The 26,239-nt window shown below is 48.3% G+C and overlaps 1 protein-coding gene across 2 annotated transcripts in view; it reads left to right on the forward strand.

Annotated features, from left to right (window-relative positions):
• The window catches only part of NGF (nerve growth factor), a 53,998-nt gene extending 28,086 nt beyond the window's left edge, over nt 1-25,912 (forward strand). For both annotated transcript variants that reach the window (XM_029948503.1, XM_029948502.1), the window contains exons 2-3: nt 17,828-17,950; nt 25,015-25,912. In XM_029948503.1, coding sequence (XP_029804363.1) covers nt 25,027-25,752 — 726 coding nt within the window. In that variant the 5' untranslated portion in view covers nt 17,828-17,950; nt 25,015-25,026 and the 3' untranslated portion in view covers nt 25,753-25,912. The remainder of the gene's footprint in view (nt 1-17,827; nt 17,951-25,014) is intronic.
• The last annotated feature ends 327 nt before the right edge of the window (nt 25,913-26,239 follow it).

Below are 26,239 nucleotides of genomic sequence, written 5' to 3' on the forward strand. Positions count from 1 at the left end.
TAGGGATTTACCAAAGGGATACAGAAGTGCTGATGCATAGGAGCACATGTACCCCAATGCTCGTAGCAGCACTTTCTACAATAGCCAAATCATGGAAAGAGCCGAAATGTCCATCAACTGATGAATGGATCAAGAAGATGTGGTATATATATACAATGGATACTATATGGCAATGAGGAAGAATGAAATATGGCCATTTGTAGCAAAGTGGATGGACCTTGAGGGTGTCATGCTAAGCGAAATAAGTCAGGCAGAGAAGGATAGATACCATATGTTTGCATTCATAGGTCTAACAGGAGAGACCTGGCAGGGGACCATGGGGAGAGGAAGGGGGAAAGAGAGCGGGGAAGAGTAAGGGACACAGATCAAGGGAGACTACTGAATACTGAAAATGAACCATGGACTGAAGGGGAAGGGGGAGGGAGGAAGGGGGTGATGGTCATGGTCGGGGGGCACTTGTGGGGAGAAGTACTGGGTGTTATATGGAAACCAATTTGACAATAAACTATTATTTAAAAAAAACCTATGAACATTTCTACAGTTTTAAATATAAGATTGTCAAAAATTTTAAATGCCTCATTCTGATTATAAAAGCTATCAGCGGCTCCCTGCAAAATATTTAGAAAATAGAGGAAAGTGTAAAAAATAAAACAAAACCACTCCTAATCCTTTAACTCAACTGCTGCTAACATGTGTTGCCTTTCCTTCTAGTGTTTTCTTCCTGTGTCTGTCTTTAATATGTGCAACTATTTAAAATTAGTTTTATTATAGTCTTATCAAGATTGGGCTTCCTGGAGAAGCAGTTATATATGGTTCTAGCCTCCGCCGAGACAGTCAGAGGAGTAATTCAAGGATATATTTAAGGAGTCTTTTTGAGTGTGAGGGAGGCTCAGTGGCTGCCATAATTGCTTCAGTACACCCGAAGTTTCCTCCACATCATCCACCTTCTGTGAAAGGCCATCTGTCTGCCTTCCTTGCCAACGGGACTCTCCTCTAGCATCAACGTTCTTATCAGACAAAGCCTGGCTACTTTCATGCAAGGGCTGTGTTCTAAAGTCAGTGTGGCATGGGTGACAAATGGATCAAGAAGATGTGGTCTATATATACAATGGAATACTACTTGGCAATGAGAAAGAATGAAATCTGCCCATTTGCAGCAACATGGATGGAACTGGAGGGTATTATGCTGAGTGAAATAAGTCAGTAAGAGAAGGACAGATAGCATATGTTTTCACTCATATGTGGATCTTGAGAAACTTAACAGAAGACCATGGGGGAGGGAAGGGGGAAAAACAGATACTAACAGAGAGGGAGGGAAGCAAACCACAGGAGACTCTTAAATACAGGGAACAAACTGGGTGGATGTGGGGGGAAGGAAAATAGGTGATGGGCACAGAGGAGGGCACTTGTTGGATGGGCACTGGGTGTTGTATGTAAGCCAATCTGACAATAAATTATATTTAAAAAACAGTAAAGTAAGTGTGGAAGAGATCTGTGAAGTATAGCCAAACGGACCTTCAAAAACCCCTAGGGAAAGGGTCTTCTATGTTGGAGACTAACATAATGCCCCAAATAAGTCCAATCAGCTAGTTTTCCTCTGGTGTGAGAACAGACTGTTTTTTCTTTGGTTGAGCACCAGATGAAACAGTTAATTTACAAAGGGGCCGTACTGTGTCAAACATACAAGTCTCTGGGGCACCTGGATGACTTAGTCAGTTGAGCGTCCAACTTTGGCTCAGATCAAGATCTTGCAGTTCATGAGTTCGAGCCCCACGTCGGGCTCACTGCTGTCAGATCCTCTGTCCTCCTCTCTCTACCCCTCCCCCCTCTCAAAAATAAATAAACATTTTTTTTTAAAAGCATACAAATCTCTGACAGCAAATTCACACACAGGCTCACAGAATGAGAGGCCATTACATTCAGCCTGAATCGAACATGGTTCTTGACAGAGAATTCTACCTCAGCAGGCCACTTGTTCCTCTCTCTGGATGTCAGGAGCAGCCAGGTTTTGAGGGAGGCCTGCCTCTCCTTCAGTTCTGCCCATTCATCCCAGTTGTGTCCCCTAGAGCGTGGGGAGCAGCTCTTCTCTCTCCGCCCGCGAAAGCCTTCCTGAATTTGTAAGGTCTCTACTTCCTCCGGCCACTTTTGTTCTGGAGTGGTTTCCAGTTGCCTCGCCTTCCTGATTTGCCTTGAATGCTTGCCGCACCCAGGAGAGGAGGACTGTGGGTCCCCTCAGTTCGCTGACTGCCGGAGCCCCAGTAACAGGGAAAGGGCAGGGCCTGAGCGGAATGGCGGCCGTCTCCCTGCACCGCTCCCCGCCAGCAGCCTGATTTCCAGATTTGTGGATGGCACCTGGGGAAGCAATGATGCAAGCCCATGTGAAATCCAAGTACATCATCCCTGATCTGTGTTTGGATTTGGTTTGGGGTTTTATTAATGACAGAGGATTTGATTAAACAAAGTTTACACTATAACCGACTCCAGCTGGATCTCAGCACCGATGGGAAGCCCCAATTCCCCTAATATTGTCCTTTCGTCCTTCTCCCTCACAAGTTCTTTTCCAAGTCATTTGCTCTGAATCTGATAATGGTGAGGTCATCCGATCTCATTTATTTTAAGGGCCAGTCTGGCACTCCCAGCACGGCGGCTCTGTGATGAGGGTTTTGTGTGCAAGATGTTGTGTGCCCTGGGATGTGGCCTTGTCCTAACCCATGGAATGAAATCACCGTGTCCTCCTGCCAAGGCAGTGTTATCATTGGGTTGGGGCTCATATTTGGAATTTTTCCAGCAAAAATCATATTGTAATAGACTGTTAATTGAAACATCGTCAGGATTATCTTGTAAGGTTACCAGAAGTCAGTTCAATGAAATCCGGGTTCTTTGTGGGGGGCTTGCTCTCCTTGCCTGTTGCCTGGGTTTTTTTCTCTAGGGTGAGGAGTGTGAATCTGTTTGGGATTTGGCCAGGGATGCCTGCCACCTCACTACAGTTGAGGCTGAGGCTCTCTTCAAAGCATTCTGTCCATCTCTCTCTTCCATTGCTTGCCCTTCCTGGCTCCTCTGCCAGGCTGCCCTCCCTCTCCTGGTCATTGCTCCTCTGCCCTATGGGTGTCCCTCTTCACCCTCCTTCTCCTTCTGTTTTGCCCGCTCCCCTCCTCTCCTGATTGCTTCTTACTATACAATTGACCCTTGAACTCACAGACCCACTCATACGTGGATTTTGTTTTATAAACACAGTATAGTACTGTAAATGTATTTTTTCTTCCTTGTGATTTTCTTTAATTTTGTAAGTTTATTTATTTTGAGAGAGAGAGAGAGGGAGAAAGAGAATCCCAAGCAGGCTTCATGTTGTCAAGTGCAGAGCCCAACACAGGACTTGATCTCAAGAACCATGAGATCATGACCTAAGCCAATACCAAGAGTCAGACACTTAACCGACAAAGCCGCCCAGGCACCCCCATCTTCCTTATGATTTTCTTAATTACATTCTCTTTTCTCTAGCTTACTTTATGGTAAGAATATAGTATGTGATACATGGAACATACAAAATATGTGGTAATTGACTGTTGATGTTATTGGTAAGGCTTCTGGTCAAGAATGGGCTATTGGTAGTTAAGTTTTGGGGGAGTCAAAATTTTGTGTGGGTCTTCAGCTGCACAAGGGGCCCTTATGCCCCCCTGAAGTACAAGGTCAGCTGTGGTTCTCTCTTTCTCACTCTGCGTCTCCAGTCTCCCTCTGTAATGACATCAGGTTTCCCCGTGGTGGGGCAAATTCCAGCTCCGCTAGTTCACCCCAATGTCTGCAGGTGCTGGCTGGTCCGATACCATCTGTTCAGGACTCATCTATTCATGCCGCACACGCCCCTCAGGCTCCCAGCTGATGGGAAATGAGAAAGGCGTTTTCTCCCTCTACCCCTGACCTGGGCTTGGCCCCAGGCTGGCCCCTAATTGGAAACAGCAGGTCCAACACCAGAGCCAGGGCCATCCCCCGTGCCAGCATGATTCAGATCCCCCGTGGTGCCCTGTGGGGACTGGGCCAGGCCACTTAATTCATGGCCAGTGTGTGCCCTTCTGATGTGTCTGCCAAAATGTCACTGTCAGCCTGTAGGTGACAGCCATTGCTGACTGGTGAAGAGCCTTTCCTGTGATTTGCACTTTCCTGCTCATGGTGTTCTTTAGAAGTTACAAGAAGACAGAGACCCTGTGTTTTTAAAGAGGGTCTCGGAGGTAGTGGGCTGGTGGGCTAAAGAGACTGTCAGATTTTCACCCTTGAGTATGGAACCCCCTCCCCCTGCCTCAGCTGCACACATAGCAGCATAATTCCTAATAGGTCTCCTGTTTTTCCCTAGTGCGAGATTCTCACTCATCCAGGACAAACCATTTCACCTGCTAACAATGGAAACAGCCATGTCTGTCTAAAAACAAAACAAAACAAAACAAAAAAACACGAAAACACTGGTGGTAACGCAACCTTCTCGTCTTTGTGTTTTGATTGACTCCTGTCGTATGAAGCACTCACTGCTGACAGCATGAAGCCTGGACAATTGAACCCTGATTGAGTAATCCACACAGTTCTGGAAATAAACTCAACAGTTCACAGACCGAATCCACTTCTGAGTGCTCATCCACCGAGGACCCTTGATATTCGATCTCTTTGCATTTCTGTTCAGTGTTTATTACTTTCCACCCATCCCTCAAACCAAAGTCATAGCTTGGTAATTTCTTGTTTTAGAAAGTGACAAACAGAGCAGGCAGAGAAAACACTGTATACTTTGGACTAAAAATGAAATCATTAGGGTAAGTTTCTATTCTCGGCAACTGGAATTTTACTCTGGTTCTGATTAAGCTCAACAACTATATTATATTCGATGTTTTCCTGTAAATGTATGAGATGGTTTTCTATTGCATGTCCATGAATGGAAATATTAACAGACTCCACTTGGCTCCATCGGTCTCTGGCTTGGTCTTTACACCCAAAAAGCCAACCAACAGAGAATCACCTCCTAGCCCAGAGTGAGCAGTTCCTGTCTTGCTTGTGGTTTGTGTTCATGGTCTCACAGTGAAGAGTAAATCTCAAACAAAATGTATGCAAGTAAGTGCAATGACTACATTCCAACGTCTATAAATTACTCAGGAAGAAACAGCTGCATACTCCAAGCATCTATCTTCTGTGTCTACATTTCTGTCAGAATAGTGGGTCTTTCCAGAGTCTATTTCTTGGTGGTTAGAGTATTTCAGTGAGGAGGGAGTATCTTCTGTGGGTTCCCTCAAGTTTGTAAGGTATTTTATACTTAGAAAATTATAGCTATCAGCACTAGAGTTTTAAAAGCAGTCAGGTAAATTTGAGAATGATAAATATGTGGGAGATAACAGAATAGCTACGTTCCACCTCTCCATTACCCAGGCCGCAGAAGCAGAAATCGACCCTCAGTCCAAAAGCCAGAGAGTATGAAGCTGTTGCCCCTTTGAATGGTCATATTTGTGAGCAATCTAGAGTAGGTGTGGAGGAGGGGACCCCAGGGCCAGAGAGCCGGGCTCCTGTCCATAACAACATCCACTAAGCAGATAATACGGTTCTCAGAGATTTGTAATGAGTATTTGAAAGGTTAATCTATAGAAAGCCCTTAGTAGAGTGTCTGGCACATAATAGACAATAAGCATCATATATTATCGGTGGTAGTAGTTGTATTCACTTCTGGCCTGCAGTTTACGCTAATAAAGTATGCAACACATTTTAATACATCATATTACATTACGTTTAATTTTACACCTAACGTATAGGCAGTGCAATCTTTATCAATGCCTCTCAGATAGCCTAAGAGAGAGGCCTACAGGGAATCTTTGGGGGTATTTCTATCCCACCCTTGCCTTTTTCCCCCCAAATCCCAAATTAAGATTTCCAGTATTGGTGGACTCCCCCTAGTCAGAGGAATACCTCCTTCCGGAGGCTGCTGGGAGGGGTTGGGGTGAGCTTTGTCTTCCTGCAGGGGCTGGAAACCAAAGTCCACTTGTCTTCAGATGTGAAGAAGTAGAAAAACTCAAAGATGGCTAGCAAAATTGTACATGTGTTCTTACCCCACTGCATCAGGAAGTGGAAAAACCTGTCTCATTTTGGAGGGCGAAGGTACCTAACTCATTTACCTTTGTGAATGTGTGTGTGTGTCTGTATAGTGCCGTTGTGATAATCATAGATCTTCCTCTTTTGAGATGATTTTATCAAGGTCTAAACTGAATCATGGTGTCATCTACATTCTTGGAAAAACAAAGGTAACAGCAACAACAAGACGAACAGGAAAATCTCAGGAGAGGGAAGGGGAGAAAAAGCAGTTTCCAGAACAGATGCTGGAAAACAGTATAATGGAACAGACAGGAAAGCAGGAACATTGATTTCTAGACCCGGCTCTATTCACCGGTCCAATAATATGGACCCAAACAATTCATTTAACAACTCTGGAGAGAATAAGACCCCCAGGGTGTGGCTCTCTTCTGGTTCTGCTGATTTTATTGACAGCCTAAGGGGAGGTCTTGGGGGAACATTGGCAAGACTTCCCTGACCCCAGAAAGTTCTTGAGTCCTTTGGTGGTGGTGATGGTGGTGGTGGTGGTGGTGGTGGAGGAGAAGGTTGGAGAGAATCCTGCCATGCCCCACAGGTCTGAATCAGAGACATGACTGGGGCAAATGCTGTGATGGCTTTGAGAAGTGGGCAGAGGCGGGCAATGGGCACTAGGACTTAATGAGCACATGTGCATATGACTGTAACTACAACACATGTCTTTCAAGGTGATTCCTCTCTCAGGGATGATGTAAGCAAACCAAACATGTTTAGGCAGACACACACTGTTCTACTGGTTGTAAATTGGGGAGAGGGGGGTTGGGATTATTCTTGTTTTCTTTTAAATTTTTATTTACTTTGCTTCTTTATCCAAAAAAAAAAAAAAAAAAAGGTGTGCATCTGTATTTTGGGAACATGGAGGTCAGGGCTGTGGAAGGAAGGAAAGAAAGCCGGGACTGGAGGTGGACACAATGCAGGCAAAGGGAGAGCCCTTCTTGCCACAGATGGAAGTCTGGTTTGGGACCAAGGTGAGATGGGCCAGGCCTAGTGGCCATGGCCCAGAGGGAGCTGGGATGACTGTCCCAGTGCCCAGTCAATCCAGTGCCCTCCTTTCTGAGGACACAGCATGACGCTCCAGACTGGACATGGGACACGAACCCCAGGAAGGTCTTAGGGTTGCAGCTCCCTTCACAAACTGAGGCCTGGGGCCAGGAACTCGGCTGATTCACAAAGAAGGGAGTAAAATCCTGACAAATGGTTTTCATTATCATCGTGCAGCCTCCGCCCTCATTCTGTATGTGTATGCTCTGTGTTTTTCTTTTTTTTTTTTCATCTTCTCGTGGCTTGTAACTAAACAGCGAGGTGATCACCATCCTACTGGATTGCCCCATGGCACCAGTGGCCAGGTTGGAGCACGGCTTTCTCCAAATACATAGTGGATGAGAAAAACGAGCGCACTGGCAGTGAGGGATTTGTTCTGCACAGCACCCGTGTCTGTTTTTCCGTGCTAGTAACAGAGGCGGGATGAAGGTCCCCCGGTCCCCTGAGAGCTAAGGCAGTTCCTCAGCAGTGTACCTGTCAGCCTACCAAGGGGGCGTTCTCCTTCTTAAAGGAAACCTCACCAAGATGAAATGGGGGGCTTCCCAGATATCCAGGAATAATACATTGGGACCTCTGGTTACTTCTCCATGTAGTAGGAAATCACAAATCACTTGGAATAAACTGGTATAGCTGTGGGAAGAGGGTTTTTTTCGCATTCTGTTTAATAAACACACATGGAGTGCCTACTCTGGGACAGCCCATGGTTAGAAAAACAGGAGAAGTCAACCTGAACTTGTCCCCAGTCTCCGGGTAACTGAGCATGAATCTGACCATGAGGATAACCCTCCGTGTTGTATTCTCCTTGTGATTCACTTTCTCTGTAAGGCAGCAGTGACCCTAAGTAAAGATGCTATTCATGCTACAGGCAGCACCTTTTCGCGAGGGCCGAAGAGCGAGTGAGTGCTCTGCTCCCCAAACTGCAGCCAAAGCAACTGAAACCCCCTCTGACTGCCGCGTGGCTGAAGAAAACAGATCGTTCCAAAAACGACTGCTTCAGTTCGTTACTCAGCATTTTTGCTGGGAAATGATTGCCGATAATCATCCTGCAGCTGCAGATGGAGCATTCTATAGTTGCTCAGACGGGGCCACTGAGCATGTGCGTGGCAAGCCATTCCAACCAAGACTGGGACCCAAAGCAGGGTTCTTCCTGCCAGAGACAGCCAGGTTGGGGCGTGCGATGGACATGAGGCGTCGTTTTTGGGTCTGCACCCAGCCTGCCAATAACGTGCTGCCTAATTCTGGCTGAATGACTTTAGTGATCTTTGTAAGAAAAGCAAAGGGGCACCTGGGTGGCTCAGTAGGTTGAGCATCTTACTTCAACTCAGGTCCTGATCTCATAGTTTGTGGGTTCAAGCACCATGTCGGGCTCTGTGCTGACAGCTCAGAGCCTGGAGCCTGCTTCAGATTCTGTGTCTCCCTCTCTCTCTGTCCCTCCCTGCTCATACTCTGTCTATCTCTGTCTCAAAAATAAACATTAAAAAAATTAAAAAATTAAAAAAAAGAATAGCTAATATGCTAGCTAATAGCTAGGTGCCGGGCACTAGGCTAAATGTTTATCTTATTTAAGCCTCTCCATAACTCAGCATGGAAGCTAGAATTATTGTGATTTTTGAGGACGAACTGAGGCACAGAGAGGTTAAGGCACTTGCTAAAGGGCACACAGTTGATAAGTGGTAGGGCTAAGATACAACCAGCCCCAGGGACTCAGGGCGTCAGTCAGCCAGCTTGTCAAGGGGAGCACCCGGACTGCAGAATCGCCAGTGGCCCTTTCTTTCTGGCTCTAGCAGTCTATCATTAACATAACAATTGAGATTCTAAAATAAGTTCATTTATAGTTCTCTGGACCTTAAATCTCCGAACTTATCTCTTTAGAAACAGCAGGATGAGGGGCTGGTGTCTGTGTGTGTGCACGTACTTGTGCGTGTGCATGCACATGTGCACGTGTTCGCTGATTGAGTGGGAGGAGCTGTCTGCCCTCATCTTTGGAATTTCTAATTAATCCCACAGTGCTCTGGGTCCGAGGAGACAGATGCGTGCTGTGGGTCTCTTGTTAGCTCTGGACTGAGATGCACCAGTGCAGAGTTTCTCTTTTGTTCATGATGTCATGGTCAAATGAAACCTAAAAGAAGAAACACTAGAAGATTGGGAATGTTCTGAAATATAATTATATGTGAAGCAAATGACTTCGGAAGGGACAGCAGGTTTTCATCTCCCTTGACCTCTTTCCTAACATAATGAAAGAGCTAGATGAAACTCCTTCAAATAAGCTGAAAAATGCCCGTCAAATAGCCTCTCATTATAGCTAACCACCTTAGTGACGTTCCGACATCCCCCATCAGGCATGTGTATGCGGTAGGAGTCTATTTGGGACTGGGATAGTTAAGGCCATACACAGGAAGTAGCTAAACCAGCAAAAGCCCCCTGACAAACACACACATGGAAATAAAGTCTTCCTTTCCAGTTCTTATCTTAGCCCCGGGTTACCTAGGATTTGCATGTGCTGCGTGCCTGGGCAAAGCTGGGCTGAGTTACCTCTTTCATGCCTTGAGTCAGATTTTCTGGGTGTGAAGTCAATGAATAAGCCAGGAAATGTCAGCATGGGAGAGCAAGGGAGCAGGAGATACGGTGGCAGTTGTCATTCTAGAGTGTTGAGGTGTAGGAAGGTGGCCAACCCACTTCTGGGACTCAGTTTCCTCTCGTGATGTGTTTGGTGCTGGCTACTTGTGATCCAGGTGTTCACAGATACAGGTGGTTGAGGTGAGGCAGTTTTTGCAGTGAGACTGGAGTCCAGCTGCCCAAACCGGAATGGCCTTGACTCATGAACAGGTGAGTGTGTCTTGCGGACAAGTGTGAGTGTCTCAGGGACAAGTGTGTCTCAGGGACAAGTGTGAGTGTCTCAGGGAAAAGTGTGTCTGAGGGACAAGTATGTCTGAGGAACAAGTGTTGGTGTTTCAGGGACACGTGTGGGTGTCTCAGGAACAAGTGAGTGTGTCTCAGGGACAAATGTGTCTGAGGGACAAGTGTGTCTGAGGGACAAGTGTGGATGTCTCATGACAAGTGTGTCTCAGGGACAAGTAAAGGTGTCTAGGGACAAGTGTATCTCAGGGACAAGTGTGTCTCATGGACAAGTGTGTCTCAGGGACAAGTGTGAGTGACATTTTACCAAGATCCTTACATTCAAGTCCCATAGCTCATCCCTTGCTCTCACCAAGGGAAAGATGGCGTGCCTGCCTATTTAAAAGGCCTCAAACAGGATGTGGCTATTAGGCCAGGGTATCTCCTGGTCTGTTTCAAGACTATAGGTCTTTAGCTTGTCTTTATTTCTGAAGTCACATCTGAATTGCATTATAGACTTATGCGCCGTAATGTTGCTTGACCTATTGCTCGGAAAACATACCGCACACCGAGAGGAAAAAGGCTGCTCAAGAGGCACGGAGGACATTTAATCCTATAAAGCAAATAGAAGAGAGGACTTGGATCTGAGTTAGCATTCACCGGCAACGTTTTGTTTTCATTTGTGTTTTCCCTCCCAGGTGTTCACCCGAGGTCTGCAGCGGGTTAGAGACCTTGCTAGGTGCCCGTATTTTCGAAAGCGAACTTTGGCTCCAACCAGTGAGTCCTTTCTCCCCGATACTTCTGTCTGCTCTTAGTCCCAACTATGGGAACAGCAGGCAGGGCTGAAATGAATCTTTTTCTTGTGGTTTAAGGATCAGCCAGTTGGAACCAAGGAGATGTTTTCTTAGGGTTGCAGAGAAGTTTGAAAAAGTATTGGATTGTTTTTGGCTCTGACATGTAGATTATAGATATATCATTAGTATTGTTAAACCGACGGGATATAGTACAGGAACTGCTAGTTAGCAGTACATTCTTGCAAAAGTACACTGCCCTTAGCTCTTTAATGGAAAGCCGCTGTGCATTTAGATGTCTTATCTACCCCCACCACAGTGGTGTTGTCATTACCCACACTATGAAAACCTCTCTGCGGTGTTGGCATCGCACAGCTCATGAATCTGGTCAGGTAAATACCAGGCAGATTGCGGCCAGCCGCACGCACCAAGAGGCCATGCATATGCAGAGCAAATGCTCTTTGGTTCTGAAGTTCAAGGTCAGCCAACCTTGGTGGTTTCTTCCTCAAGCTGCTGGCCTCCCTGGAGAAATGCTAGGGTTGTGTAGTTTACCTAGGAATCTCTCAAAGAGCCAGAGGACCATTTCTTTTTTAGAAAAATGTGGCAGGGCCCTTTAGAATTGTTAGCATTGAAACTTGCCATCAAAAAGAATAGTAGTTTTGCTGAATCTTAATGTCTTCCTAAGTCCTTGGGGCCCAATGCACGATTTTCCTATTGGACTTGCCAAAACCACTAAATAGTTAAAATACATCAAATCATCTCTAAATGGCCAAATTGAATTCCATCACCACCACCCCCCAAACAAGAGCTCTTAGTCAGCAAACCTCATGGTCATACTCCATACTAGAAAATTTCTGATTAGGCTAAAAATTAGGAAAACAGATGTACCACGCAAAAGACTTCAAATTTCCTTTTTGCACAGGCTTAGAACAAGAACTACCAGGGAAAGGACAGAATCAAGGGGGAACAGTCATAGCAAAGACAATCACAGTGAGAGCACCAACAATTATTATCCTGCGCTTAACTACACGTTCTTAACGCCCAACATCCCCAGTGGGTTTTCCCAACACAGAGCTTTGGCAGGTGGGAGCTAGGGGAAGGAAGGCCGTCATTCCTGCCAGGGACTCTTACGTCTTTGATGTGGCAGAATCCACCCTTGGGACTAGCCGTTGCTTCCGAACACGTGTGAGGAATGGTCCAAGAGTTCTCTGTGGTCAAGCGTCCCCAAATCTTTGGAATTAAAAATGCCAGTGGATAATCCTTGGGCTTAGTAATAAGCTAACTGTAGCTCCAACGGTCAAACAACATCTTAAGTGGCTTGCAAGGAGTAAACAGAAGACCTTCCAATTCACACATGTCAATTATGATCGTTGGCAGAGCAGAGGGTGGTGAGACAGGGTCGACATCCCCCAGAAAGTCTGGACGCTGTATTCTTGTTGCCTAAAAGTGACCATACCTGCACTTTATGTCTTCTGAGATATTTTAATTTCTTTTTTCTTTAACTTGTTTTAATGTTTATTTTTGAGAGAGAGAGACAGAGAACAAGCAGGGGAGGGGAAGAGAGAGGGGGAGATGCAGAATTTAAAGCAGGCTCCAGGTTCTGAGCTGTCAACACAGAGCCTGACACGGGGCTCAAACCCACGAACTGTGAAATCATGATCTGAGCCGAAGTCGGATGCTTAACCGACTGAGCCACCCAGGTGTCCCATGAAATATCTTAATTTCTTAACAATTTCTCTTAATTGCTAACTCATCAAAGCCAATGTCAAGCTTCCTATTTATCCTGTATGGCAGTGGTTCTCAGCCCTTGGGCTCTCTTGGGAGCTTTACAAAATACTGATCCCCAGGCAGCATCCCAAAAGAGTCAAGATGGGGGGCACCATCTTGACTTGGGTGGCTCAGTTGGTTACGCACCTGACTTTGGCTCACATCTTAATCTCATGGCTCATGAGTTTGAGCCCTGCCTTGGGCATGCTGCCATCAGCATGAAGCCCACTCTGTCCCCATCTCTGTGTTCCCTGCTGCTTGCACTCTCTTTCTCTCTCAAAAAAAAATAAATAAACATTTAAAAAAAACAGTTAAGTTGGATCTAGAGTTGGGACAGGTGTCAGGACTTTGTAAACCTCCTCAGGTGAGTCCAGTGCTCAGTCAGGGCAGAAGGCCACTGCTGCAGAGGACTGGCGGGGAGGGCGGCAGCAGAGCGCGGCAGCTAGGAGTTAGATGAAATCTTCCGCAAAGTTCAAGCATGGAGGACTTTGCAGGATGCTGACTGGTGTTTAGCAGGTTGCAGTTGCTAGAGCTGATGCCCATCACTCCCCGATAAATTCCCGCGGAGGCTCAGGCTCCTCAACTTGCATATTCATGGGGTTTTCAACAGTTTGGCATTCCTCTAAGCTTCTTGGCTAAAATTGACCAAAATATCGCCAAGACCTTAAGAAAAGTGAAGGGGTCGCTGAGTCAGGCATCAACAGTGTGAGCCATTCAAATAGGCTTACCCTCAGGGGTTCCTCAGAAGAACCTCTAATTCTAGCTGACTCAGGGCTGGTTGTTCTGGGGTTTTGGACCCCATGGTCATGGTCATGGTCTAGACATAATGTGGACTATAATACAGGAAGTTCCATCAGGCAGGCCGCCCAGTGCAGTAGACTTATTCTGGGTTGGCTCTCTCTTGGCCCTGGCTCCCTGACCCCATGGGGAGGTAGAAGACAGGAGGAGGGCCACAGTGGACCTTCTAAAGCCGTGGTTCTCAGGTTTCGGTGTACACCGAACCTGAGGGGAAAACCCAGGCGGCTGGGTCTCACTCGGCGTGCTACGTCTATGGTAGGGCGGAAGCATTTGCATGTCTAATAAGTTCCGAGATATTGCTGATATTGCCATGGCTCACACTTTGAGAATCACAGCTTTAAACATGGGACCCTGGGCAGACCAGGGTCCTAGACTTCAAGAACATTCTATCATGCCCTGTAAGAAGGAATGAACATGGGTCTGCAATGCGCTTGGCTTTATTCTCATGCATTTGTGAAAGGGTGAGAGCCATCTGATTAAGTGATACCTCATGAGACCTGGCAGGGTTTTAAAATAGATATGCATTGGGGTGAGTTGTCCCTAATATCTTTGCATTAGAAATCGGCAGTATTTAAGTCAGATTTCATTTTAAGGCCCCAACCTTCACTAGCATAAGGCTAAAAACAATGACAGCAGTTTCTATGAAAATCATTTAGGGGTCCCTGGGTGGTTCTGTCGGTTAAGCATCATGATCATGACTTAGGTCATGATCTCAAGGTACATGGGCTCAAGCCCCACATCAGGCTCTGTGCTGACAACTTGGAGCCTGGAACTGGCTTCATTCTGTGTCTCCCTCTCTCTCTCTGCCCTTCCCCTGCTCACGCTCTGTCTCTCTCTCAAAAATAAACATTAAATCAGGGGTGCCTGGGTGGCTCAGTCGGTTAAGCATCCGGCTTCAGCTCAGGTCATGATCTCACGGTTTGTGGGTTCAATCCCTGCATCAGGCTCTTTGCTGACAGCTCAGAGCCTGGCGCCTGCTTTGGATTCTGTGACTCCCTCTCTTTCTGACCCTCCCCTGCTCGCACTGTCTCTCTCTGTCTCTCAAAAATAAATAAAAGACATAAAACTTTTTTTAAAAAAAAGGAAAACCATTTAGTGTTTCTGTATTCTTGACAGGGAATTGTTCTCTCCAATAGCAAACTATCTATTCTTATGCTGACTGAGAAAAGGTCAAAAGCATAGAAGATGCTACACAGGATCTCAAATATGGCACTCAGGCATCCAGATGTGATCAGCAGGTGACCCTGGTGCATGAAAGTGGCTTTGCCCAGGTTGCATCGATAGGGCCAGAGAACTTTTGTGGTGGGTCTAGAACAAATCCCTAGGAAGGCAGCTCTGCCTAGAATTTGGGGGATTTGTTATTGAGATCGACCTTCTCTCTCTTTCATACCATCTAAACTGGAGGCCATCATGGGTTTTTAGTGGAATATCCAAAATATTTCTATAGAAAGTAACTCTTATCCTCCCTAGATGGAAAATAGAGGCCGTTTCTGTTACAGCCATTGGGCAGACCACTGCAGTGAGCTCCAAAGTCTCACAAACACCTACCAATGTATAGGACCCATCATTGCTTCTTACGCCCAACCTGAAACCTCCTCCTAAGCTGTGTTGAACCTCCAGCTAAATCTTTTATTATTTTTTAAACTTTATTTATTTTTGAGAAAGAGTGTGTGTGTGAGCAGGGAAGGGGCAAAGGGAGGGGGAGACATGGACTCTGAAGCAGGCTCCATGGTCTGAGCTGTCAGCACAGAGCCCAATGGGGGGCTCGAACCTATGGACACCAAGATCATGACCCAAGCCAAAGTCAGACACTTAACTGACAGAGCCACCCAGGCGCCCTTAACCTCCAGCTAATTCTTGAACTCTGGGGCTCTGTGCTGCCTTTCCTTCCCTTCTTCCCTAATGAATTTCTATTCATCCTTAAGAACCCTGCTCCAGTGTTACATCCTCTACGAACCTGCTCTGGTTAATGTGGCCAGGTAAAATCAGTTCCTCCTTCCGCTAGGTTTCCATATCCTGTCACATATACATCATACGTATCACACGGTGCTTTAAGGGTGAGTTCATGTGCTTGCCTTTCCTCACCTCTAGACTATTTGCCCTTGGAAGTTAAGTGTTATGTCATATTCTTCTTTGTGTCCCTAGCACCTAACAGAGTGGCTGGTCACAGGGCCTGCAAGTTTTATTTGTTTAATTAGTGAAAAAAATAACTGAATTAATGTTTGGGTGGGAGAAAGCATTGCTTATGAATCCAGGAGAGATACGGGCTGGAAAGTGTTAACTGGCCTCAGAGAATCACAGATGATCAGAGCTGGAGACCTTAGTTATTACAGCAGTCCCTCATCAGGACGAGGAAGCCCAGAGATGCTTAAAGATACTGAGTGATTTCCTCAAGAATCTGAGTGAACTGGACCAGGAGAAGCTCTGTGGGCTCCAGGGTAGTGGTCAGTCAGTGCTAGCCAAATGGCCAGGTGAAGAATTTGTGGGCTGGATCCAGACCTTCTTACCCAGGAGCGATAGAGGGCCCCCGATGCCCACCTCTTACCTTGGGAAGACGCCGTGCTCCTTCTCTAGGCTAACCCAGCCCAGAGAGAGCACGATGGATACTTTGCCATGGAATCTAACCCTTTCAAAGGGCATTTGGGTAAATTTCTATCTCTAGATTTGAGCCCCAATTGAGTATTGGAAGGTGTTTCTGGTATTTCTGAAGCAAAAATGACATTTTGAGCAGAGTGGGTGAGGAAGAGGAATGAAAGCACCCCGGTCCTTAATTTCACAACATCTAGCCAGGGGAAAACCACTCCAGATGCTCCTTCTACCCCCCGTCCTCCACCTCCTCTGCGCAGTTAGGGACTTGGTGGCTTCCTTGACTCTCGCCTCTGCAGTACAAGGTGAGTGGAGCTGAAGGAAGACGAGCGGGGGGTCCACACTGGGAAAAAACATGATGTGACAAGGGCATTGCGGAGTTGGAGAGAATATAGACAGGAAGGCTATGGTTGTCATTCTTGATTTTTTTTGGTGGGGGGAACCTCAACCCTATAAGTTCTATGATGGACATAATAGTTCATTCATTCATTTATTAAAAACATCATGCCACTCTCTTGCTTAAAGCCCTCCACTCCCCCTCCCCATTATCCCTAGGATAAAGCCATAGCTCCAGCGATGTCCTTGCAGACCTGGCTTCTACCTCTCCATTTCATTTCCCTACATGTTGACCTGTTTCTACCTCAGGGCCTTTGTACTTGCTATTCCTTCTGACTGGAAAGTTCCCTCCCTCCTTCCTTTCCATCCTTCAGATCTCAACCCGAAGACCTCTTCCTCCAAGAACTCTTCACTGAGCAGCCTATCTACAGGGTCCCTTCTTTACATCCTGCAGTCACCCTCTATCCTCATACCTTGCTCATTTCCTCTGGGACGTGTAAAGACTAGGAAGATAACCTGGTTTATTTATGTAAGACTGTGAGCTCCATAAGAGCAAAGACCCTGTCTGTCTTACTCACTGCTGGGTCCCCAGCACCTAAATCAGTGCTTGGCACATAGCAGGTGCTCAGGAAATATTGTTGAAAGAAGCACTTACATGTATGGGGTTTAGAGAAGGGAGAGGAGAATAGAACCCTTCCACAATTTCTGGAAACTACAACCTAAAAACGAGCATTTTTTTCACATTGTATTGTCTGTATATCTTCCAATTGATAAAATCTGACTTTTGACTTGGTTCTCTGAGAGCCACAAGCTAATTCAATATGATTTTTTTATTATCTATCAAGTGGTCACATTGTCATGTTTGCCACCATAACTGCTCTGAATCTTTATCCAGGTACCACTTTGTTCTCAACTGTCAGGACCTTTTCTTCTGTATGATTTATCTTTTTTTTTTTAAGTGGACCCATGCAACTAATTTTTTTTATTTGAGAGAGAGAGAGAAAAAGGGAGAGAGAGAGAGAGAGTGTGAGCCGGGGAGGGACAGAGAGTGAGAGACACAGAATCCAAAGCAGGCTACAGGCTCTGAGCTGTCAGCACAGAGCCCGACATGGGGCTTGAACCCATGAACTGTGAGAACATGACCTGAGCTGAAGTTGGATGCTGAACCAACTGAGCCACCCTTCTGTATAATTTATCTTAAGTCAGGCATGTCCAATGTTGGGTTTACTACATCTGACTGTGTGTGTGATGGACAGAAGAATTTCCATTTTGATGCTGGCTCTGGTGTGGGTCTGGAAGCATCTCACCGGGACCCGTGGACTGCATCTGGGCAGAAACCACAGGTGCTGGCCCAGAAATGGGAGGCATGCGCCACCGTAGGTCTGTGCGCAGTCAGCCCATGGCAATTTGGGTAGCCAGACGCTTGCCCCTTCCTGGTCTCTGATGCGGGGAAAGTCTCAGAACTCAGGGACTGGGGTTTGTTCCGCTGGCACATCAGTAAGGCTGTCCCTCTGCTACTGAATAGGGTGGGGCTCTCATCTAATGCTTACTCTCTCCTCCTGCAGAGTCCTGGCCCTCTGTCGTGCATTCCAGGGACTCGATGGCATGCTGGACCCAAGCTCGGCTCAGCGTCCGGGCCCAATAACGGCCTTTCCAAGGGAGCACCTTTCTGTCCTGGCCACACTGAGGTGAGCATCTGAGGGGCTGTTGCCTCGCCAGGGCTCCTGGCTCGGGAGTTTCCAGAACAGCTGGAAACAAACCCCAGGCTGAAGCAGGGCAGTCACATCTCACTGCTGACCAGCAGGGGCCTGGGGTGGGTCCTAGTGACCCGACACACATGACCCTCCCAGCCCGACTGGAAGAGAAATGCCCCCCCACCCGCCCTGCCCCGGGCTCTCAGTCCGGCCCCATGGCCTCCAGGGACATGTTAGGAGTCTGGGCTGCCCGCCCTGCAGTAGCAGAACCCAAGGCCTCGAGTAGACAGATGGAGAGCTCCAGTGAGACCCTCCACACAGCTCCTAGTCTGTCTGAGCAGGCAGCCCCTGGAGATGAAATGTTCTTGACCGCTATCATGCCCTTGGCCATGGAGGGGCAGGGAAGGAGAGCTCAGGTCTGGGATCGGAGGCCAGCTCCAAGTTCCGCTCCCACCGGGTGTGTGCCATATCGGGTGACTTCTCCCACATCTGTTTCCTCCTCTGTACAACAGGACCCATAGGGCCCCCTCCCGGGGCTTGCCGGGATGGTTAGTTAACAAGATACCTGTGCCCAATAAATGCTAATGATGCTAATCACGATCTCGCCTCATTCAGTTGAAGATGTTTGTCTAAGAATTCAGACCAGTAGGTTCTGGAGCACTTTTGGATGCCCAGATACCTGATAAGCCAAATATAAAAATAATTGAGTATCCCAGTGTTCTCCAGTGTCCAGAGGTGTGGCCCAAGGAAGGTAAAACTTATTGTCTGTGGAGCAGAATTTTCATCTTGATGTTGGTGATTGAGGAGGTACGGCCGTCCGTGAGCATGCGTGCCCCCTCAGGGCCCTCTCCTCTGGAAGGTGCTGAGGCTGAGCAGCACCAAGCGCCCACAGGCAGGGCCTGCTGCTCTGCAGGAGAGCCCCAGGTCCCTCAGACCCCCAACACCCATGTCTCTCCTCTGTAAAGTTCAAGGATTGGACTTGATCAGTGCTTCTCAACATGCAGTCCCGGGAGCAGCACCATCAATAGCACCTGGGAGCCTGTGAGAAACGTAGATTCTCAGGCCCACCCAGACCTACTGGGGGTGGGGCCCAGCAGTCTGCTGTTTGGCAGACCCTCCGGGTGCTTCTGATGCCCCGAACCTCTGGACTTGATGATCTTGGGTGTTCCTTCCAGTCCAAGCCTCCCCCCCTCCGCCCCCCAGGAAATGCCTGCCGAGGCACTCACTGGGCTCTGTCCGGTCAATGCTTTTCTCTCTTGTGGCCTCCGGGGTCCCTCCCTGGGGAGTTGAAGAGCTGCAGAATGCGTCTCACACTCCACACAGGCCCTGACACTTGGGGGGGTCCCAGTCTTTCCAGCTGAGGACAGTGTATGTTTACATTTAGAACAAGGCCAGGTGGACAGCGAAAATGACCCTTGACCCACTCTCATCACGTGACGAGTCAGATGGAAGAGGAGGAGGAGGAGAGTCACTAACACTAGTGACCCCTTCCCTGGTCTGAGGTCTGGGCCGGAATCACCAACAGCTCTATGCCCCACCCTCTGAGGCAGCAAGTACCACCCTCCCGGTACCATACACCTGCGTAGACACGGTCACCAGGCACTGCCAGCCCTCCTAGCCACACCACATGGGCAGGTACCTTAGCTCGGTCCAGCAGCTTTCTCACACTGCCAGGGGAAGCCAGAACCTGGTACTGGAAATTCCTGTCATTATTGGAGTGTAGGAACCACGGACACCCCCAGAGTGTACCCCTGGCCGGCAGGAAGGGCATGAAGGTTAGGTAGCCCCGGGTAAAAGGCACTCCTGACACACTCTTGGTCACTTTTCCTCCTTTCAGGGGAGAAGCAGGACAAATAGAGAACACTCAGCTGTGACACACAGCACGTTCCCACACGCAAGCCCCTAACGGCGGCATCTCCCCCAGAGGATCCTTCAGTTTACAGGGCGGGTGCTGCGTAGGGAAGCTTTGGTGAGGATCGCCGTCTCTGCCAGAGAAAGGCTTCAAAGGTGGTTTTTCAAAACAAATAAATAAACTTGTCCCCTGATTCACTTCAACCAAGGAGAGAACGTTCTTCTGTAAACTGGGCTTTGCTCATGGTATAGAATAGAAATAGAATGGAAATAGCACTCATTTCTTTTCTGTTTCCATCCGTTGATGACTTTTAAAAAAGAAAACCTTCTTTAATTTTTTTAAGTTTATTTATTTATTTTGAGAGAGAGAAACAGAGAGAGAGCGAGAGCACAGGGGAGGGGCAGAGAGAGAGAGAGAGAGAGAGAGGGAGAGAGAGAATCCCAAGCAGGCTCTGCACTGTCAGCGCAAATCACAACCTGAGTCAAAACCAAGAGTCAGATGCTTAACAGACCATCCAGGCACCCCAAGACTTATTTAATTTAAAATGAAATAGGTGATGGGGATTCAGGAACACACTGGTTGTGATGAGCACAGAGTAATGTATAGAATTGTTGAATTTCTATATTTTACACCTGGAACTAATATAACAATGTGTTCTTGCTAGAACTCAAATAAAAATCATAGTAAAATATAAATAAATAAAAATACAGATATTTGGTATTGTCACTGCATTATGAGATGTCAGACACGACAATATTTTCATTTGGAAAAAAAGCTAGGAAATGTATTTTAAATATTTTTAAATGAATACATTTTTTAAATAGTTTATTTATTTTGAGACAGAGAGAGACAGAGATTGAGCAGGGAAGGGACAGAGAGAGAGGGAGACACAGAGTCTGAAGCAGGCTTCAGGCTCTGAGCTGTCAGCACAGAACCTGACACAGGGCTTGAACCCATGAACTGTGAGATCATGACCTGAGCCAAAGTCGGACGCTTAACCGACTGAGTCACCCAGGCGCCCCTGGATACATTTTTTTTTAAAGATCATAGGGGCCTGCTATCATTAGTGAGCCAATTAAAAAAAACTTTTGGTCTAGAGCCCAAACGTGAGAACATATTTGCAACATTTTCAAATCTTAATGAAACAATCTGTCCCGGATGCAAATCTTTACTGTGATTCAATGCCATCCACTACCACGTGTTATCCTGGCAGTGAACTGAGAAGTAACATTCAACTTTGAGAACTCTGTGAAGTCAATTCAGTTGAACCTGCAGAGCCCGGGGCTGAGCAGCAACCTTTATGGTTGCTTAAACTGGAAGAATGTCGGAGTTGGAAGACGCCTGAGCCATCAGCAGTTCCATGGCGAAATGAAAGCGCACAGAGGCCGGGAGACTTGTCCGCACACTCACTGATTCTTAGAGCTGGAGCTACGTGGGAACACCAGGTCACCTGGACATGACAAAGGCGGCCTCCAAGGAGTTTGTCTGTAGGGGGAGGACACGAGAATGTAACAGCTCTAGGGCTGCATGAAAGAAATACTCTAGAGGTGGAGAAGGGAGTTTGTCTCTTTAGCAACAGAAAAAGGTCCTTAGTGGAGGTGGTATTTCAGTTGGGTGTTAAAAGACAACAGGCAAGGGGCGCCTGGGTGGCTCAGTTAGTTTAGCGTCCGACTTCAGCTCAGGTCATGATCTCACAGTTCGTGAGTTTGAGCCCCATGTCGGGCTCTGTGCTGACAGCTCAAAGCCTCGAGCCTGCTTCAGATTCTCTGTCTCCCTCTCTCTCTGCTCCTCCCCTGTTCATGCTCTGTCTCTCTGTCTCTCTCTCTCTCTCTCTCTCTCTCTCTCTCTCTCTCAAAACTAAATAAGCATTAAAAAAATATATGGGAGGAAAGTAGAAGGAGGGCAGGGTCTGATGGAGTCCGGGCTTGCCAGATAACTCCTCCCCACTGGACACTCTATGCAAGGTGATGGGATCAGAGCAGAGCTTCGAGAGGTTGGGTGGGGTGGCCAGGGACAGGAGGCACCGGAAGAAGAGAGATGAGGGTCCAGGACATGAGTTGGGAGACTGTTCTGTGATCTAAACTAGGAACCAAGGTGAGAATAAAATGAACAATTTAAAGAGATGCTACAGAAGCATCAGGCAAAGGGCAGGAGGGGAGGCAGGGAACAAGGAGCTGAGGCCAGCGATGCATGGAGGTTTGAAGCTGGTGAACCAAGGGACGGTGGTTCCAGGGACAGAAAAAGGGGGAGATTGGGGAAACACATTCGGGAGGACGGGGGGAGATGTTCACAAGAGGTAGCAGCCATGGAACTCCATTATAAACCATCAAGTGGTCCCAGATGCACCTGCTGTTGTGGAGTAAAGCGGGGACAGGGAGCGATCATCCTAATGAGGGGGATGAGTGGGAAGATTTCTGCTGAGGATGCCTTGCATGTAGAATGTCAGTAGCCATGGAGAATTGCTCATAAGGAAGCTGGGGGTTCAGAACTGGTTTTCAAAAGAGAAGTTGGGCTAGAGATCCCAGGCTGGCCACCAACCCCACAGAAGAGGGGACTCTTAGAAGAAAATAAGTTTGCCAAAAGGGAGACTGTAGGAGGGGGTGGGGACCTGTGGTCCTGGGAGATAGGGAGCACTATGTCCCTTATTACCATCAAAACCCTAAATGTGAGTGAGTTCTTTTTTTATCCCATTTCCCCATCCAAATTCTAAGTGTTTCTAATTTGGTTATAAAGGGATGAATTTCGGTTTCATTTCTTCTCCTTCTTGTCTGAGGAGAGACACCGTGTGTTGCAAAGAAAGACAGGGAGCCAGCGAAGGGGCTTGACTTGGCTGCCAACAAACGACCAGTTGTGTGGTGGCTGGACAGTTATCCGCCACCCCATCAGCCAGCAGAGCCAGGGGCGGTCGGAAGCCCAGCCATGTCACCGCCCCCTCTGTGGCCGGCTGGAGGACTGGCGTAAACACCGATGTTTTCCTAAGGAACCCGAGAGAAAAGAATTCGGTGGTTTTATTCTTGGTATCTCACCAAAGAGCTGCCTCTTCCCAGCTAACATGAAGCACAGTGGAGGAGAAGAATGCACCACTTTGAAAACAGATTAGGACTGCAGCATGTAGTCGCATCCACAAAACCCAAAAGAACGCGTGCGGCGCAGTAAGAGAAGGCAGGTAGTAAAATTCTCAGGCCATCCGCATTCATTTTCCTATATTTGTTGTGTGCCGGCACTGCCCGTGGTCCCAGAAATATTTAACTTCAAATGGCACAGCTTCTAAAGTACTCTTAAAAGACAGACATGTTCACGACTACCCACGGGGCTAGGAGAGGTGATCGGGTCACACACACGGAGGACGAGAGAGGTGCACACAGAGGGACGCAGGGACTTGTGCATGTGGATGAGACACGGCTCTGCACCCAAAGCCTTTGCAGCCAGTGGGGAGACAGGCTCAAATCACTGGGCTTAAAAAGAAACCCAACAGAGGTAATGAGTGTGCAATGAAAAGACGTGAATGCAGTAGGCTGGGAGAGTGAATGAGCAGCAATGTGACTGAAGAAGACAAAGTCCTTGACCGCAGGCCACTGGGAGGAACCCGAACCAAGGAGGTGTGTGGGCACCTTTCAGTCCTAACGACAGCCCGGTGAGATAGTAGTTACTGCCTGCTTTGGGGTGGCAGAGAGGCTCAGAAAGATTAAGTGACATCCCTTTGCTAACCAGTTTGGAATCCAAACAAGGCTTTCTAGCCCAGGATCCAATGCAGAGTTCCTGTCACGGCCCTGTTTAGGAGGAGAGAACACACGTGTGGGCACACGCAGCTGTGTGCACGCATGCTTCTGAAGTTGCACATGGAAAGAGATCATGTTTCCTAGGGTGATCGGAGGAGCCTCAAGAAGGCGGTGTCTGCGTCAGGCAGGCTAGAAAGGAGGGTGGGTCACAGACTGACCTGTGGGGGGGGGGGGGGGGGGGGGGGGGGACGGAACTGGAAGTTTGAGCACCCTCTCTAAGGAGTGCCTCTAACTCTACCAAGATCTAGGGAAGCTGTGCAGAGGAGGAGGCACTGGGTCTACATCTGCAGGTGTGACTAGGCCCTCAGGAGCAGGGAGTTCAAGAACAGCGGGGACTCCACAGTCAGCTGCCTGGGGGCGGTCCCTGGGGGCAGCTCTAGTGCAGCGTGGAGCCCTGTCTGGCCTAGGCTCCAGGGGCCCTAGTACTGCGTCTTGAGGACAGTTGGATTTCTGCCATTTGGTCTATACTCACATAAGAGTAAATAAGAAGAAGAAAAGGCATGTTTAAGAACACAAGAGAATGTGAGGGAAAAGGAGGGAGGGAAGGAAGGAAGGAAGGAAGGAGGTGGGGCAGGGAGGGCGAAAGGGTAGATTGGCTCAGTAAGGTCAGCTTTGGGTTCTATATCTAGTCCAGTTTGTGCCAATGACTGTAAGCCTGTTCATTAATTTTGTGTGGATCACTTTCATTGTACATGACAGAAAGATGATGAATCCTAACCCAACTCAGATTATTGAGAAATTAAAAAGGAATGTGTTTGAAAAGTTTAAAAATGTCACATGACCAGGAACTATTATCAGTATCCGTGTTTGTATGTGCTGGCTGGTGGCTGAATAGGCTGGCGATGACGGTCCCAGAGCTCTATACTTTTTTAGCCGGACATGATGCTTCATGGATTTGTAACAAGGGCTCTAAGTCACCAGATCTCAGAGCTGACCCAGTGTTGCTGTCTGAAGAGGGTGTATTCAGTGCTGAGGCTTTTAGATAAGTCCCCGGCAGCCCTTCCCACAGCCTTCCAGCAGGACACAGGGCTGGGAACAGGTCTCAGACACGTAGTGCCCGCCCACAGCTGCCCCAAGCTAGAAGGAGGACAACTCAAAGGGCTCCATACAAGGTGCTGGCAAGTTCATGACCTGCCACAGGGTGGCATTTCGGGGGCTCTGTCCCTTCTCAAAAAAGCCCACCCCTAGATGGCGTGGCCACACCCCCAGGTCATCGGAGCGGGCAGGTTTATGCCCGCCGCCCTGTGTATTGGGGCTCACAGCCCCTGTCACGCTCAAGAGTATCCCGGTTTGAATGGCAAATCCCAGGGTCACGTTGCCCTTAGACTCCCAGGTGAAACCTTGTGATCCTCTAGGGACGTCAAGACTCAGCCTCTGTTCAAAGCTTAGCGCCCCGTGGAATAATCCTCCTTTCTGTTTCATTCCAGGTGCATAGCGTAATGTCCATGTTGTTCTACACTCTGATCACAGCTCTTTTGATCGGCATACAGGCAGAACCACACCCAGAGAGCAATGTCCCAGCAGGACACGCCATCCCCCAAGCCCACTGGACGAGGCTGCAGCACTCCCTCGACACGGCCCTCCGCAGAGCCCGCAGCACCCCGGCCGGGGCAATAGCTGCGAGGGTGGCAGGGCAGACCCGCAACGTCACTGTGGACCCCAGACTTTTTAAGAAGCGGCGGCTGCGCTCACCCCGCGTGCTGTTCAGCGCGCACCCCCCGCCGGCGGCTGTGGACCCCCAGCATCTGGACCTGGAGGCCGGTGGCGCTGCCTCCTTCAACAGGACTCACAGGACCAAGCGCTCCTCCTCGCACCCCGTCTTCCACCGGGGGGAGTTCTCGGTGTGCGACAGTGTCAGTGTGTGGGTGGGGGACAAGACCACCGCCACGGACATCAAGGGCAAAGAGGTGACGGTGTTGGGAGAGGTGAACATTAACAACAGTGTGTTCAAACAGTACTTTTTTGAGACCAAGTGCCGGGACCCCACCCCCGTGGACAGCGGGTGCCGGGGCATTGACTCGAAGCACTGGAACTCCTACTGCACCACGACGCACACCTTCGTCAAGGCGCTGACCATGGACGGCAAGCAGGCTGCCTGGCGGTTTATACGGATCGACACCGCCTGTGTGTGCGTGCTCAGCAGGAAGGCTGGGAGAAGGGCCTGACCTACAGGACAGCCCCCAGCCTCCCTGAGCCCCCCTCCACACCCTCCTGCGCCCCTCCCTACCTCAACCTGTAAATTATTTTAAATTATAAGGACTGCATGGTAATTTATAGTTTATACAGTTTTAAAAAAATCATTATTTATTAAATTTTTGGAAGCATCCCTTGTGCCGGCGCTCCAGTCATTTGTCCCACAGTGACCATCTACGGGGCTCGGGACGTTGCAGGGGGAATTAACCCGCAGCAACCCCTGGCGGGAATTCTGACCCCAGCCCAGCCAGCTCTGCACACCTCAGGGAAGGCTGACTGGGTTCCGGTGTTAGCCTAAGCCGGACATGACTGGCAAGGGGAGTCTGCCGGATTGCAGCTTGGCTCTGCATTCCAGAGCCAAAGCTGCCTCATCCTTGGATTACCTGTCCCACCACCCCAATGCATGAGCCTTGATTGCTTCTCTCGGGGAAGTGTGCGGAGCCTCATCTGAAGCAGATC

This window comes from Suricata suricatta, chromosome 8, assembly GCF_006229205.1.
Source record: "Suricata suricatta isolate VVHF042 chromosome 8, meerkat_22Aug2017_6uvM2_HiC, whole genome shotgun sequence".
NCBI lineage: Eukaryota > Metazoa > Chordata > Mammalia > Carnivora > Herpestidae > Suricata > Suricata suricatta.